This window comes from Haliotis cracherodii, unplaced genomic scaffold, assembly GCF_022045235.1.
Source record: "Haliotis cracherodii isolate W230 unplaced genomic scaffold, xgHalCrac1.p SCAF_10, whole genome shotgun sequence".
NCBI lineage: Eukaryota > Metazoa > Mollusca > Gastropoda > Lepetellida > Haliotidae > Haliotis > Haliotis cracherodii.
Window position 1 is genome coordinate 3,429,103 of NW_027266265.1, and position 18,102 is coordinate 3,447,204.

General features: G+C 41.0%; 2 protein-coding genes across 2 annotated transcripts; both read right to left on the reverse strand.

The window, feature by feature from the left end:
• Nucleotides 1–587: 587 nt before the first annotated feature.
• On the reverse strand, nt 588–6,125 carry LOC139445207 (uncharacterized). The gene is made up of 2 exons (XM_071226340.1): nt 6,049–6,125; nt 588–1,030 (listed from the first exon to the last, which is right to left on the reverse strand). The coding sequence occupies exons 1-2, from the start codon at nt 6,101–6,103 to the stop codon at nt 588–590; spliced, it is 498 nt and encodes a 165-aa protein (XP_071082441.1). The 5' UTR covers nt 6,104–6,125.
• Nucleotides 6,126–14,055: 7,930 nt separating this feature from the next.
• On the reverse strand, nt 14,056–17,896 carry LOC139453143 (uncharacterized). Its single transcript, XM_071234773.1, has 2 exons — nt 17,845–17,896; nt 14,056–14,483 (listed from the first exon to the last, which is right to left on the reverse strand). Exons 1-2 carry the CDS (start codon nt 17,894–17,896, stop codon nt 14,056–14,058), a joined length of 480 nt encoding a protein of 159 aa, XP_071090874.1.
• Nucleotides 17,897–18,102: the final 206 nt, after the last annotated feature.

The window sequence follows — 18,102 nt, forward strand, 5'->3', positions numbered from 1 at the left end:
GATCGATGCTGATGATATCGATCACTGGATTGTCTGGTCATATAACTGGAATATTGCTGAGTGCAGAGTTAAACAATAAACACAAAACATAACACATGTCAAAAGGACAATATCACGACGGGGGACACCAGAAATGGGCTTTACACATTGCACCCAGGTCGAGAATCGAACCCGGGTCTTCGGCGTGACGAGCGAACGCTTTAACCACTTGGCTACCCAAGCGCACCTTCAAAGGCAGAATGAAAACCTATAGGCTAGAACACGTTTCTAGGTCATAGAATGGTGCGATGTGAAGTTAGATTAATTGACATAATATATATAAAGGAACCATGGACGTTTTTGTCCTCATAAATGTTGAAAATGCTTACTAATATACGATTTTATTTGCAACACTGCTGAGTCCCAAATACCCCCTACATGCACCTTGAATCCTGCGTAGCATTAAGGGCCTGGCAACATCATACAAAGTACATTAGAATCATATGAGAGACATCGCATATCAAACATCAAATACCCGGACAGCGGCGTTTCCTAGCAACTCATACATGTGTTTCAACAGAAATCTAAACATGAAGACTCCTGCCTCGTCAGTCTTGGTACCAGTAAGCCATATCGTAGACGGAGAATCCCGCTTGAGCTGTCATAGACGGCTTGCATGCTCTGGCCAACACACACGTGCCATCTACTGCATGCGCGAAGGACATGCAGGATGGGTTTCCTGTGCATGTCACGCTGCAGTCATGCACTGACAGACCAGCGACACTGCTGATGACGTCACTGGCCACGGTCGACTGATTCCCAATGATCTGGAACTGGTAGATGACGTCATCCATCACAGGGCGGATGTCCTGAGTTGATGTATCCAGTTGAATAACAGAGGAAGGCATTTTCTCCAGAGGACATACTTGATGGAGAACAAGTTTTGGTCCGCTTTTAGGACCGCTAAGGCAACGGTAGATTTTCTGTATGCGAGGGACGTCCGTTCTCAATACATAGGTTTCACAGTCAATCTCCTGGCCGTAGACATAATCTGAAAAGAATGAGTGAGTGAGTATGGTTTATCACGGCGGAGGACACCAGAAATGGGCTTCACACATTGTACCCATGTCGGGAGCGAACACTTTAACTACTAGGCTACCCGACTGCTCCTCATCTGAAAAAAATATTCAAACACACACACGTGCAAACACACGTGCACACACACGTACGTCGATGTATAAATGCAACAATCTCGAACGCGACGTTGAACCCCATTTCACCTCACTTCACCTTTTCTAGATAATGCTCACAATGGCTCATCGATTTGATTGGCTGGTCCTCGATATTGGTCTCGCCCTATAGCGCTGCGTGATCCTTTATCAACATGATTGTAACACCGAGTGATCCTTTATCAATATGAATAACACCGAGGGATCCTCTATCAATATGCCTGTAACACCGAGTGATCCTTTATAAATATGAATAACACCGAGGGATCCTCTATCAATATGCCTGTAACACCGGGTGATCCTCTATCAAAATGTCTGTAACACCGAGAGATCCTTTATCGATATGTCGATATGTAATTTTTGGATAGGACATTTGGGCCAAACGTGGGCATCCACATGGGCAAAAACTGCGCCACCGTCCTTGCCGATCCTTATGCGTTAGAATCGGGATTTCAGCTCGTTTTGCATACCAGGGAATTTCACCGTGAAGTTTAACTTAAGCTTCAGGTAAATCGATGATCTGTTATCTTTCCATAATGATCAAATAGCCAATCCTCTTCCACTGAACTCCCCTGAACTAGAAATACTGCTTAATCTGCCTCATATTTAGATCCATGCATAAAGATTCAGAGAGACAAAGAACTCTCCACAAAACTGTATGACAAGAAGGATGACTTCAATTTTCCAATTGTCAACTTGCCCTTTTTGCAATATTCCAGCAGCTCGGCACTTTGGCGTCTGACGGGCACTACTAATGGAGCAGGATGTGATCACCTTTTGGAACCTGGAACTATTTGATAGTGATTCATTAACACATGCCTATGACGTAACCGAAACCGTACAACCGACTCATTTTGTAGTTTTTAGATTTCTCATAATTATGGACAGAATTTTGTAGCTTATATTTCTTAAGATCGACCGTCTTGTTGTACGAATTATATGCTGAGGGATCGGTTGGTACACGGTTGCAGTGAAATCATACAATATCTCTACTCAATTATTTTCCGTGGAAACTGCGATGTATTTAGAAAATACCCATGTAAACTCACTAAGCAAAGCCGGATGGGATACAAGTTGACCTTTTCCTGCCGCGTCAGTCAGTCAGTCGACAAACTTTGAACCAAGATTGTACTTCAGTTATATACCCTTTGTTCACGACAATTGGAGTAAAGACCAAGGGAAGTCCCATTACCCTGTGTAGCCTTGTTTTATGTGTTTTAATCACAAACGAAATAGGACAAACTTCATTAATACATTCATTTAATCCATTATCCTTGAATAGTTCGTGGTCACCTCGATCGCGTATTGCCCTGGTGTTGACAAGCTTATGTCATGCTTACTGATGATATATGTGGGAGGAATACTGTCGACCACGGCGAGTGAGTGAGTGAGATGGATTTAACGCCGCTTTTAACAGTATTCCAGTTATATCGCGGCCTGTCAGCTTAATGTGGGAGGAAAGCCCGAAGTGATGCAGGTCTCAAACGTTTGCCACTTCGGTGAAACCCACGAGCACGGGTATGGTGCTAATAAACCTAGAAACCTAATCGGGGCGAACCGGTATTCGAACCCACAATCATAGGTTTCTGGCGTGCCCAAGGGACGCAACTCTGCACAGCGAATCGTGGCGCCTTAGACGACTGGACCACCCGTGCTCCCCTGGACCACGGCGATCATGTCGCTACAAGACCTCACACAACACATCATGGGAATGGCCACTTTGAAAGTTACAATATTGCCACATGAACTTTGATTTTTTTTCTTTTCAATTATTCATAATTCAATCTTCGGGCATTGAGATACCTAATTGTTCTCTACGAATGGTCGTTTTCAGTGCTTGTAGTCGTCATCCTATTGTCTTGTGCCTTTACGATGTGGTTATTGAATGCGTTGTATCGTATTGATCCCTCGGGCACCAAAGAAAACAAACACATCTAACTGATATAAAGAATGATACAGTGATTGTTTGCCAACAGAAAGTGTAGACATATAAGCATTCAGTCTCTGTGTTTCATGCAGACACAATAAAGTCGCCCTTTGTTTCACTAAATTAGGTCTCATCAAATGGTCAGTCATTTGTCTAGGAAACGGTCGGTCTATGGGCTGTTCAAATGGTCGGTCAATGGGCTATTCAGATGGTCAGTCAATCGGCTATTCATATGGTCTGTCAATTGGCTGTTCAGATGGTCGGTCAATGGGCTGTTCAGATGGTCGGTCAATGGGCTATTCAGATGGTCGGTCAATGGGCTGTTCAGATGGTCAGTCAATGGGCTATTTATAGATGGTCAGTCAATGGGCTATTCATATGGTCTGTCAATTGGCTGTTCAGATGGTCGTTCAATGGGCTGTTCAGATGGTCGGTCAATGGGCTATTCAGATGGTCGGTCAATGGGCTATTCAGATGGTCAGTCAAGGGGCTATTCAGATGGTCGGTCAATGGGCTATTCAGATGGTCAGTCAAGGGGCTATTCATATGGTCTGTCAATTGGCTGTTCAGATGGTCGGTCAATGGGCTATTCAGATGGTCAGTCAAGGGGCTATTCAGATGGTCGGTCAATGGGCTATTCAGATGGTCAGTCAAGGGGCTATTCATATGGTCTGTCAATTGGCTGTTCAGATGGTCGGTCAATGGGCTGTTCAGATGGTCGGTCAATGAGCTTTTCAGATGGTCGGTCAATGGGCTGTTCAGATGGTCAGTCAATGGGCTTTTCAGATGGTCAGTCAAGGGGCTATTCAGATGGTCGGTCAATGGGCTGTTCATATGGTCTGTCAATGGGCTGTTCAGATGGTCGGTCAATGGGCTGTTCAGATGGTCGGTCAATGGGCTGTTCAGATGGTCGGTCGACTGATTAGATAGTCAGCCCATGGACTACTCAGATGACCAGTCAATAAACTGTTCTGATGGACAGCCAGTGGTCTGTTCAGATGGTCAGTCAATAGACTGTTCAGATGGTCAGTCAATAGACTGTTCGGATGACCAGTCAATAGACTGTTCAGATGGTCAGTCAATAGACTGTTCAGATGGTCAGTCAATAGACTGTTCAGATGACCAGTCAATTTACTGTTCGGATGGCCAGTCAGTGATCTGTTCCAAGGATGTGTATCAGTTCTGTTCAAACGGACAGTGATTTTGTTTGTTTTTTCCAAAAGTGTTTGTTCTCTCTGTAATATGGTCTGACGTCTCTCTGTTAAAATACACAACTTCGATCAACATACTCCACATGATACTCGCCTTGCTTCACCGTTTCGTAAAATAATCAGTCTCGATTATCTGCCGAAACAGATTCCATTACGCGTAAAGGACAGTAGTGTTAATTACATGAAAAAAATAAGTGATGACCAGGTGTTCGCGGAAAGGGTAGGCATTGTCCTTCTGGTAACACCCACCGCTCACACCAATTGCATAAACAAGGTAGTGTTTGTGTGTTGCCTAACGCAACACATCATTACTCCCGCCAAAGAAACCAAAGAAATAACACAAATGCTTCATATAAGTTGACTTTGTCAATGTCCCGTATCAATGTTTATTTGTTAATTTTCAGGATGTCCTTGTAATATCCTATCTCATTATGAATATCTTATATAAACTGAGATACGAAAGGCGTCCAAGATACTGATTTGGCCATATTGCTTCACGTCACACACTGCAGTAAACATCCTTGACATATGGTATAAGATTAATTTGTACAACGAGATTCCGAATGCAAAAAAGGAAGCAAAACTCTTTTGTCATTCATCAGACAATCGTTTTCTATGTTGTGTATAAAAAGGGTTAGTGGAGTATGGACCAACGTGTATCTGAGAGCACTAACCCTTATATGACCGGTATCATGTAAACTGCATTGTATTATTTGGTGTTTTCCAAAAGATTATATTCTTCATTCACGGTTTGAAAATCACACAATATACTAATAACTGTATCTATTTTCCAGAATTTTACAGGAGCTATAGAAAGTGAGGAAATCGAGAAAACTGAGGAACGAGCTGTGTGATAAAGTATTTGTCGCTGAAGGAAATACTTGAAACGTACGCGTGGGGATGACTGCTATTGCTAATTCCAAATATATGTATGTGTTTATGAATCACTTTCAAACAGTGATGTATACCAGGTGTTCGGCAAAAGGTGAGCGTATCCTGCCCCACTGGTGGCATCCGTCACAAACACATGTAAAGGTAAGTAAATTGTTTACCTGTCAAAGTACGAGAACATGGTGAAAGTCAAAATAGTGGATCGCATCTGATATAATTTGGTCACTGATTTGAGAATGTTTTTCACAAGTCCACCATAACGACTTCTGAGGAAGAGTCTGAAAGAACCTGCTCGATTGTACATCAGAGTGAAATGTAGACACCAAAGGCTGGAGCTGCGGAAATATTGCCCGACATAAGGGAAAGTTGAAGTCATCCCTCTTGTCATGCAGTCTTATGGAGACCGTTTTAACACTCTGAATATTTATGTATGTATCTAAATATGAAACAGACGAGGCGGTCTTACTGGTCTTCTTTATTTCTAGAATGGACAACCATTCCGCAAGGTTTCATCCGCAGGTTACCTGGTTCTATGGTCATGAAGTGCCGTACAGTCATTAAGGCCACTGGACGACACACACAAGTTTTATGGCTCCCTGCTTGAAATAGTGACAGAAAGAACAAAGACTTCTCCTTTGACTGTGTTTCACTTTGTAATAGCTTCTATAGCCTTGTAGAGGACACAAGATGAACTTTTTACAACCAACATATGCGTCTCTTTTTTTGGAATATTTTTTCAATACATGAACCAACATATCTATCTTTCCTCTACAAACAAATAAAAAGTATATTAATAAATGACACATTTTACCTGGAATTGTAAATCCACCAAGAACTAGAGCGTGAATAAATATCTCCCAAAGCATATTCGATGTTTGATGCCAAGCAGGATTTCCTTCTAATGCATTGGGCCTCGTCGTAATGATGTATCAGACAGAGTGAGGAACTCTGGTTGAGCGATAGATTAATCGATGGCAGGAAATGACTGCTGCGCGTGTCCGAGTGTATTGCTGATCGCCGGAGTGTTGAGTGTCTTGTAGGGTGGTGGTATGAATGTTAATAGAAACAATTCAGCCAATTACAGAGGTAATCTGGCACACCCGGAACGTCAGTCGGGATGGTGTATCGTTACAGTCACAGGGTACGGCGTGTGCTTGAGACAATGGTGCTTAATATGTGTGATACAAAAAGGTTCACGCAAAGACATAAATACAAAGACATAATTTTATGAAGAAAAATTGAAACATATGCACCAAAAGACGTCAAGTATCAATTCTGTCCAATGAAATCTTACGTTCCGAAACCTAAAGTAAACCTGCAAGCATAAGGCATAAACATAAACTCAATTCAGGTTTCATTTGCCTTTACAGTTTCAAATGTTTCTCTCCTTTGTTAATGAATGTAAAGTACCAAATGTTACCGTGGTTTGTTTTCAGGCAAACTATTGACTTGCCTTTGTATGTGTTTGTGATGTACCGCCGGTAGGACAGGAAACACTAACCTTTTCGCGAACAAATGTGATCTTTACTATTTGATAGTGATTCATAAACACATGCTTATGATATTGCCGGGAGTATAAAATAGACTCTGCTTTTAGTAGATATTTCGTATGTTTGTGGAAAGGGTTTTGTCGCTTGTATATGGACATGGCCGAACCCATTGCAACAACACTGTAATAGACCATCGTTTTGAATCCGTGACACCTTGGTGTCGGGCCCAAGGCTTCATCCCCGATCATCATTTGTTGGTATTGTAAATATCTGTGTCTTTGTACTCATAGCTAATGGACCATGTCCAACCTACTCGCTGCTCACTAGCTTTTTTTTTATCAATACGTCGCATTGAAAGAACAAAGAAACGCCATACTAGTCATACCTTGTAGTGAAACTACAGCGTCGAAATGCCGCACTTATATGTTAAAATCAACATACAGTATTATTTGTACAGAAAAAAATGTTGTTGCAATGAAGGACCACTGGAAAGAAAACCCGTTCGTACACCTGCACACCTGTATATTCTTACCTCTGTACACATCCACACCTGCATACCTGTACACATCCACACCTGCATACCTGTACACGTTCACACCTGCATACCTGTACACATCCACACCTGCATACCTGTACACATCCACACCTGCATACCTGTACACATCCACACCTGCACACCTGTACACATCCACACCTGCATACCTGTACACTTCCTCACCTGCATACCTGTACACATCCACATCTGCATACCTGTACACGTTCACACCTGCATACCTGTATATTCTTACCTCTGTACACATCCACACCTGCATACCTGTACACATCCACACCTGCACACCTGTACACATCCACACCTGCATACCTGTACACTTCCTCACCTGCATACCTGTATACATCCACATCTGCATACCTGTACACGTTCACACCTGCATATCTTTACCTCTGTACACTTCCACACCTGCATACCTGTACACATCCACACCTGCACACCTGTACACATCCACACCTGCATACCTGTACACTTCCACACCTGTACACATCCATAACTGCATACCTGTACACGTTCACACCTGCATACCTGTACACTTTCACACCTGCATATCTGTACCCTTTCACACCTGCATACCTGTATATCTTTACCTCTGTACACTTCCACACCCGCACACCTGTATATTCTTACCTCTGTACACATCCACACCTGCATACCTGTACACATCCAAACCTACATACCTGTACACTTCCACACCTGCACGCCTGTACACATCCACACCTGCATACCTGTACCCTTTCACACCTGCATACCTGTACACTTTCACACCTGCATACCTGTATTTCTTTACCTCTGTACACATTCACACCTGCACATCTGTATATGTTTACCTCTGTACACTTCCACACCTGCACACCTGTACACATCCACACCTGCATACCTGTATGTCTTTACCTCTGTACACTTTCACACCTGCATACCTGTATACTTTCACACCTGCATACCTGTACACTTTCACACCTGCATACCTGTGCACTTTCACACCTGCATACCTGTATACTTTCATACCTGTACACTTTCACACAGGCATACCTGAATATCTTTACCTCTGTACACTTTCACACCAGTATACCTGTATGTCTTTACCTCTGTACACTTTCACACCTGCATTCCTGTATATATTTACCTCTGTGCACTTTCACACCTGCATACCTGTATACTTTCACACCTGCACACCTGTATACTTTCACACCTGCATACCTGAATATTTTACCTCTGTACACTTTCACACCTGCATACGTGTATATCCTTACCTCTGTACACTTTCACACCTGCATACCTGTATGTCTTTACCTCTGTACACTTTCACACGTGCATACCTGAATATTTTTACCTCTGTACACTTTCACACCTGCATACCTGTATGTATTTACCTCTGTACACTTTCACACCTGCATACCTGTATACCTTCAATGTATGTACTTGCACACCTGCATAAGTGTACACCTGCACACCCGGACACCGGCACCCAATATAAACTGAAGGGCAGAAGAAAGTATACACTTGAAAACTGGAAAGTGAAAGGTGAAAGTTAAAAAACCTTTTATCGGCACTATGTTCCCAGCTCAATCAGTTCCCGCAGCACATACAACTGTTTTATAAGCTCCTGTCTCTCTATCGATTCGACACTACCGTGTGGCACTAGTTCCAGACTGGAGGAAACACTTGTCGCTTTGTTTCCATCGATTATCAGATAAATGTCATTACCGGAGCCATTAGTCGTAGAGTGTACCGTGTTATCCACAAATGAGTTCCGGAATATACTTTGTTTCATCGATATCTGCTTATTCAAACTTGCCTACAAGTCTGTCTTGTAAACCGAGATGTGCTCCATATCACAATGGAACCTCACTAGAGAATAAAGAACCCTCCAGGAACCATTGTATAGACATCTCTTGTAGCCGCCTGGAAATAAGCAACATTTCCTGAAAGGTTCAGCCAAGTTCCGTGTACACTATAGCTAGTATCATTTGCTTTCTCTTTCCTTATGTATTTGACATATCAATCTATGAGACTCAGCGCATCGAAACTTTCCATATTTCTCTTTTCAGTATGTATGTGTTATAAGTAAGGATGTACGTCAGTGGTTTAATTAGGGATGTAAGTAAGTATGTGTATAGGTACGTATGTAAATAGTGTAAGTATGCGTAATAAGTATGTTAGTTAGTGTGTAAGTATGCGTTTTAAGCATGTAAGTAAATGGGTAAGTATGCGTTTTAAGTATGTAAGTAAATGTGTAAGAATGCGTTTTAAGCGTGTAAGTAAGTAATTGTTTTAAGTAAGGATGTAAGTATGTGTTTTAGTAACTGTGTAAGTAAGTATGTGTTTTAATTAAGAATGTAAGTAAGTACATTGTATGTGTATAGGTACGTATGTAAGTAAGTGTGCGTTTTTAGTGAGTGTGTTAGTATGTGTTTTAAGTATGTAAGTATGTGTTTTCAGTAAGTCTGTAAGGAAGTGTGTGTTTTAAGTAAGTAAGTATGTGTTTACAGTATGTATGTAAGTATGTATTTTAAGTAAGTATCTGTTTTAAGTATGTAAATAAGTGTATGTCTTAGTTAAGTAAGGAAGTATGTGTTTTAAACAGGAACGTGACTAAGTATATGTTCTTATTATGTATGTAAGGAAGTGTGTGTTTTAAGTTAGTATGTAAGACGGTTGGTTGGTTTGTTGTTTTCAGCAATATTCCAGCTATATGAGGGCGGTCTGTAAATAATCGAGTCCGGACCAGATAATCCTGTGACTGATATCATGAGCATCGATCCATGCAAGTGGGATCGATGCCATGCTTCAACCAAGTCAGCGAGTCTGACCACACGATCCCGTTAGTCGGTAAGTATGTGTATTAAGTAGGTATTTTAAGTATGTAAGGAAGTATGTGTTTTGATTATGTATGTAAGAATGTGTTTTGAGTAATTATGTATGGAAGTATGTGTTAGAAGAAAGTGTGTGTTTGAAGTATGCGTGTAAGTGTGTGTTTTAAGTAAGTATGTTAGTAAGTGTGTGTTTTAAGTAAATAGTAAGTATATGTTTGAAGTATGTAAGCAAGTATGTGTTTTAAGTAAGTATGTAAGTAAGTGTGTGTGTTTTGAGTAAGTGTGTAAGTAAGAATATCTTTTAAGTAGTTAAGTAAATATGTTTTCCAAGTAAGTATGTGAATGTGTGTTTTAGAATGTAAGTTTTATGTTTTAAGTAGGTAAGTAAGTAATGGTTTCATCCGGACGATTTCCCAGTCAATATCGCTGTCCGGATTGACAAGGTTTCATTGTGAACGTCATTGTCCGGAATGACAAGGTTTCACTGTGAGTGTCACGATCGGTATTGACAATGTATCATTGTGAACGTCACTGTCCGGATTCACACGGTTTCCCTGTGAATGACACTGTCCGGATCGACAAGGTTTCCCTGCGAATGTCACTGTCCGGATTGACAAGGTTTCCCTGTGAATGTCACTGTCCGGATCGAAAAGGTTTTACTGTACATATTTGAACTCAATTGAAGATTTGAAGACGTCTCGCCGATATTTCTGGAAAAACTGATATTGCTAGAATATAGCTAAAAGTGGCGTGTTTCGTTTGTAAATGAAACGAAGTTCCTGAGAAAAGCATTTACTGTAGGTAGTGTCGGATTAACGAGGTTTCGCTATGAGCTCACTGAAAACCACATAAAAGATGAAAAATGATGACAAGATTTTGTGAAGAGCAGGGTCTTTATTGAGAGTCACGGTCTGTTTTGATCGAGTGTGTTACCAATACAGACATGGCGGCCAAAGTAATGTTGAGTTGGTGAACAAATATATTTATGCATTTACAAAATACAACACTGAGGAATTGTGAGATTTCCCCTCCAAAGTAATACAGTAGCAGGGAATACAGAACATCCTCATGCCTCCATATACAGAGAATCTCACCCTTGTGTCTTTTGATATCAAATGTATATAGTCGATAAAGGTTTTAATTCCGAGGCATGCCGAGTGTTGATATATTTGTTATCAAAAGGCAACGGGTGAAATTCTATTTATCCCCAAAATAATTCTTCCAGCTTTAATACAGAACATCCTCATGCCTCCATATACAGAGAATCTCACCCTTGTGTCTTTTGATATCAAATGTATATAGTCGATAAAGGTTTTAATTCCGAGGCATGCCGAGTGTTGATATATTTGTTATCAAAAGGCAGCGGGTGAAATTCTATTTATCCCCAAAATAATTCTTCCAGCTTTAATACAGAACATCCTCATGCCTCCATATACAGAGAATCTCACCCTTGTGTCTTTTGATATCAAATGTATATAGTCGATAAAGGTTTTAATTACGAGGCATGCCGAGTGTTGATATATTTGTTATCAAAAAGCTGCGGGTGAAATTCTATTTATCACCAAAATAATTCTTCCAGCTTTTTCAGTCTGTAAAACTGTAAAAATTATTGTTGTCAGTGTTAAAAACCCAGCTAACTAGCTTCAGTGGCATAGGATAGTGATGTCATTTGTGTGTGACGTCATGGTAACCGATGATGTCACAATAGCCTTAAAGCATTGTCATGCAATTTCATTCTGGCGATATCTCCTGTGGAAGCCAGGTTTAGTTGATACATCTTTTTATGCAATGGCTTCCACAGGTGACGTCACTTGAGTGAGATCAAGCGATATCTACATTGTGCCATGACGTCACAATCAAATGACATCACTCATGGTTCTGCTACTGAAGCTATTAGCAGTACTTTTCACACTTACGACACTGCTTATTACTGTCTACAAACTGAAAAAGTTGGAAGAGTGATGTTGGTTGATAAATAGAATCTCACCCTCGTGTCTTTTGATATCAAATATATTAACACTCGTTCATAAAAGTGGATTATCTCTATAAACTGTCAGTCCTGAGAACCGGAAGCTTCTTATCACAAGCCGTAACAGTACAATGTGTGAAGTGATGGTGTGTTCAGATGTCGTCGAGCAGGCTTCCGGGTTGTATAGCAGTAAATGAGATTACCCATCAACACGGGAAGTCAATAACAAAGCAGCCTCACTGAAAACAGATCTTTTATACCTGTACGTTGGCATCTACACCAACCGGGAGCACCATCAAAGGGGTAGCTGTGTTGTTTGTGAAATTTCGTTAATTAAAATCGAAATGTCCGAATCGAGGTGGTTAAAGAAATGTACCGAATCGTTTCAGAAAACTGCCATCTGATTGGCTCCAGAACCCACGCATCCTTCATTTATATCGAGCGGTCAAAGTTCGCTCAGAGCTGACTTAACGCGACCTTGTATGCTGTCGACAGATCATCAGCAGAATGGTATCGTATCGGAGTAAAAGATGTATTTTAATTAGATTGAAAATAATATCCAAAAGATGCTAACTATGACCGCCAGTCTTCCTCACCCCACGTCTGTCATTTAAGTGAACGTTATGCAAGTACACACTTTGAACACATTAGAACTGATATACAAAAAGCGAACACATTAATATGTACAATCGACATCGCACAATATGTTTTCCAGTTATAACAACGATGCACGACGTCAGTTGCATATACTTTGACATACATCCGTCACCATGGCATTACCTGTCAGGTTACATGCTACACAATAACATAAATTTATCAATAAAGTTCACTGAAAGTAATTCTATGATGGAACACTTGTGCTTAAAGGACCCTCAAATCTCCTAATTTGAAGCTAAAAGGGGGGACTATGCGCTGATAGACTTGTGAATGGGACGGGCATGGATTGGGGTAATTGTTTATTTAATACTTTTTATATGCTCTGAGTTCTGCCACGAAGCATCCCTTCTTAAAGCACTCATCAAGTTGGTATCTCCCGCTGTTTCCCACTCCATCACACACCTTACAACACAGGACAGGGTTGACTGTCCGGATCCACACCTTCCTCGAACCTGACTGTAAGAACAGAACCCAGTCCATAACCCAACAGCAGGTGTGTCTTAAAGGAACTTCATATCCTCTGTGTGACAAAATCGGAGGGTGAGAAGTGGCGGGTGACTAATGTGAGGGGACTACCAAGTCATATTCAGTTCAATGCCGGAACTGGACGCAATAAATATACATTAATAAAACTAAGCTATACATCTAAACAGCATCAGTTAACAATGGCGTGTGCACCGGATCGACGCAGCATTTATTGTATTTCTCTGGATCAAGCTTCGATTGACCCACCGACCCGGAGCAAGGTTGGAACCATCTCCCAGTGTCTTTGGATTGTGTGCACACCAACGGATTACAAAGGCATGTGACAAGACGTTTGACTATAATCTGGATCACTAGACATGCAGCTTATGTTAATGCATATGTTATTGCACTGTCTGACCAGGCTTATTTTCAAACAAAATTGAAATGTCATTCGTACATAACATGACAATCTGGAAATTCTCTATTGTCATCAACATGTTCCGCTATGTCTCGACTATTGACAATATTACACTTTACACTTTACACTTTAACAAAGAACAAAGATGAACACATTACATAGACAAAAAGTCAAGCAAAGGCATGTCATAAAAATAAAGTATTAAAAGTAGCCATCTACATTTATATAACACAATGGTGTCAGGCAATGCATGGAAAATGCATGGAAAAAGAGGATCAAATGATCTTAATAACAAAGAACATTCTCTGAGCGTGAAAGCTAGCTTAAACAGTTGCCCGTAGAGTCACAACAGCACGGGGATTCGTATTCACCAGTATCTACATCAACAAAGCTTCTGACCAAACGGACGAGAGGATGTGGTGTCCTGGGCGGGTAGGATCTACCTGGACGACGCTAATACCAGTAGGACATCATGAAGACCTGGGAGTCTGCCGCCGGCGACAGAGAGGGTTCACAGGTCTTGGCCAGTTTGCATCCCTTGCCATTGTCTTCATACGCATAGGCCAGGCAGCCTTTGTTGTCGGAGCATTTGCCAACGCACTCGTTGAGGGTCTTTACGGTGGTAGACTCCAGCAGTTCAGACTTGTTTCGGAAGGTGTGGTTGTCCTTGACCTTGGTGAACTCAAAGCTTTTGTCTTCGGGACCGACTCTGGACCCGACTGTCATGTCGGTGACGACAATCTCGTCACTAGTTTCCGGTGTCTTGGGTCTGCAGACGGTGTTGAAAATGGTCTTCTTGAGGACCTGCTTTCTGGTGATCTCTAGGGAGCGGTACTTCGTGTATGGGTGGACTTTGGAGTCCCCGTCGCACTTGATAACTGCTGTGGGAAAGATTGTCATAAAATACTATGTCATATATCTGACATGTATGAAATCAGCATGTAGGTATTCTTTATTTTCAATATTAGTACCTGTTTCATATAATTTCGGGGCGGTGGAGTAGCCTGGTGGTTAAAGCGTTCACTTGTCACGCCAAAGGCCTGAGTTCGATTCCCCTCGTGGATACAATGGGTGAAGCCAATTTCTGGTGACCCCGCCAGGATATTGCTTGAATATTGCTAAAATCTGCTTAAATTGATACTCTATAACTCATGTCCTGCCATTCACAATTATGTGCCTTAATACATGCTACGTCAAATTATACACACATCTTTCATTATGATGGTGGTGAGGTTGCCCAGTGATTATATCGTTTTCAAAATGGCCGACACGAATGTTGTAATGATTATATAATCCGTATGAAACAAAAAAGTTATATTGTGAAACGATTGCTGATGCGACGAAAGGTATTAACTGTTGCATTGTGGGGCCTGTCTTCTACATCTTGTAATTATTCTGTCTACCACAGACAACAAGACGCCATTCTTTTGCCGCCATATTTTTATCTCTCCAACCTTCACCTCTGCTCAAGGGCAGATAATCCCTAACGTCATTTCATTTCAAACCGCCAGAAAATAAAGATAACATGCTTATCCTTATGTGAAATTTACTACAAAATGTACTCCGTTTTGCTACGCTACATTACCTCCAGGTAAAATATGAGTACCACTCGAATATGACATAAATGATGGCTTGGCAAAATGGTATAATATGAACATGAAACATTAACAAAGATTCCTTCAGTGAATACAAAAATATAACAATAACTGTTAAAACTGTAAAGGGGCAATTTAGACAAGAGATTGGCTGCAGCCATGCCAGTCTCCGTTAACAGCCGGCTGGAACCTGATATGGCCAGTATCAAATTCCAGTAGCATGAATGTGAGGGAGGGAAACTATGACAAGATTTGAGATAAGAGATAGTTCAGTGAAGAGTGAGTGAGTGAGTTGGATTTAACGCCGCTTTTAACAGTATTCCAGTTATATCACGGCATGTCAGCTTAATGTGGGACGAAAGCCCGAAGAGATGCAGGTCTCAGACCTTTACCATTTCGGTGAAACCCACGAGCACGGGTATGGTGCTGACAAACCGAGAAACATAATCGGGGCGAACTGGGACTCGAACCCACAACCATAGGTTTCTGGCGTGCCCAAGGGACGCAACTCTGCACAGCGAATCGCGGCGCCTTAGACGACTGGGCCACCCTTGTCCCCAGTTCAGTGAAGAAACCTTGATCTAACATAAGTTTCTACCACTTAATATACATGGATACAAATGTGAAATTTACTACAAAATGTACTCCGTTTTGCTACGCTACATAACTTACTAACACACTATATTGAATATATGACACAATGTCCTGTAGGTGTTAGTGACTCGCCAGAGTTTAACCAATCAAACTAGAATAACTCATCCTCTAACATGACTTTTATATATGTATTGCTCTTATAATATATATCATATATTCTATTTATGCTGTTTTGATGTTTTTTACATTCTGGACGACAGTATCTGATGTTTCGCCCATCATTGTACGTCTCAGTAATTCTGGACATATATTGGATATCATGACCATCCAGTTGATTAATTTTCTTTACCGTTTCGTGGCTGTTCAAAATGTTTCGATCTACTGTAACATGTGATGGCCAATTGGGCTTCAAAAAGTTCAAAGGTTTTGAAGTGACGGGATATGCATCACACGGGTCGGTTAGTCATGTTGTTTGAGTACAGACAGACAGACAGTCAGGTTTATTTAATGTTATTACCATATGGCAAGGAGTACAACTAACAATAATAATATTTTCTGCCGTGCACATACAAACATTACATCTTCCTAAATCTGATATTAAAAACACGATTCATATAAGTAGCCTCTGAAAGAATGACATGTTTTTTAATTGATAAGATTGATCATGAACATCTTAGATTTATAAACATTATTTTAAAAAGAAATATATAAGGCTCTTAAACAAATACTCTTAGCTTCTGGGCGGGCAATTATTTTCGATGTAGCCCGCTTACATAGCCCGCGCATATACTCCGCTGAGAAATCAATCGTAACACACCTTAAGTAACTTGCTTATCTCGTATAAGTATTGTTGAATGAAATGAACCGATGTTTATCCGAATGCTATCTGTCAACATGGCTGAATCAAAGTGTTTTACTTGGTAAAACTTCGGACATCTATTCCGGGTCTGAATGATTGTCGGTGAGGTAAATTCATTGTCAGTGTTGGTGTGATGTACCCCTGGAGATCGGTTGTCAACTTAATATAATGTCTTGGTGTTTTGTGGTAGACGTGTGGAGGAAATTTCTAACTTTGACGCATCAGTGACAAGAATAATGTCCTATGCAACTCCCTATCTTGACTTGTACCATGTGTTCCCGTGTTGTTTTTCCGGTGTACAATTCACTTGCCATTGCATGTGTTTGTAACGGGTGACACCGGAAGGGGCAGGATACTCTAACCTTATCGCGAACATCTGGTATCATCACTGTCTGATAGTGATGTATAAACACATGCTATTGATATAGTCGGAATCGTACAACGGACACTGCATTTGGAAAACAAATGTGTTATGATTAGAGAAAAGACTTTGTCTCCTTTATTTCTATGGGCCTTACTGCAGTAAACGTATTTCTATGAAATCTGTATTGATGGCGACTCGTAAAGACCCGCGGTAGAATTGGTCTTCAGCATCACATGCGTGCCGGGAAAGGCGACTATGCTTGTCGTCAGAGGCGAATAACGGGATCGGGTGGTCAGACTCGCTGACTTGGTTGATGCATGTCATCGTATCCCACTATCGTGAATCGATGCCCATAGTGTCAATCACTGGATTGTCTTGTTCAGACTCGATTATTTACAGACGGCCGTCATATAGCTGGAATATTGCTGAGTGCGGCGTTAAACAAAAAAACCCAGAACAAAACAAAAATACAAAATTGATGGCAATTAACAATGTTGAACCAAAGCACGTATATATCACAACTGTACTTACCACAGTTGATACCTGGTAACAGTTACCAAGAACACAAATTGCAACAACTATGATGTCAACCCTTTTGGAATATCTGGCAACAATATCAATGTGTTACTAGTATTTACAGCAAAGTCCCTAAAATGTCAACACAAATGTTTTGTTTTGCAGAGACCCCTAGCCTTCATATATGGACATCTTAACATTTACCTGCATTCTGTGTCAAAAGCGCTACATATATACTTAAAATGTGAAAACGTACACCACAATATAAATGCATTTATCGCATTTAAATGACCGGACATGAACGAATGTTTTACCTGCGATACACAGAATGCCGAGGCAGACAGAAAAGACAACGTGTGGCTCCATCCTGAACAAAATGGCGCTTGGGTTGGAATGTCTTCGAGTGAAATTTGATACAAGGCCTATTAGGATATAACAGAGAGGCTTTCTATGGGTAGGTATAGGGACATGCCAACATTTTTATTATTGATTTGAACGCGCTGATAAATTTTAAAATAATTCTTGGCTTTGTGTTTGTTGTGGAGGAGATTTAGAGATTATAGTCGGTCAAC

Excerpts from the sequence above, each read along its gene's own strand:
- LOC139445207 (XM_071226340.1), bottom strand. The coding sequence starts at position 6,103 with ATGCTTTGGGAGATATTTATTCACGCTCTAGTTCTTGGTGGATTTACA. Across the intron at positions 1,031-6,048 it reads TGGTGGATTTACAATTCCAG|ATTATGTCTACGGCCAGGAG; the intron begins GTAAAATGTGTC and ends CATTCTTTTCAG.
- LOC139453143 (XM_071234773.1), bottom strand. The coding sequence starts at position 17,896 with ATGGAGCCACACGTTGTCTTTTCTGTCTGCCTCGGCATTCTGTGTATC. Across the intron at positions 14,484-17,844 it reads CGGCATTCTGTGTATCGCAG|CAGTTATCAAGTGCGACGGG; the intron begins GTAAAACATTCG and ends TCTTTCCCACAG.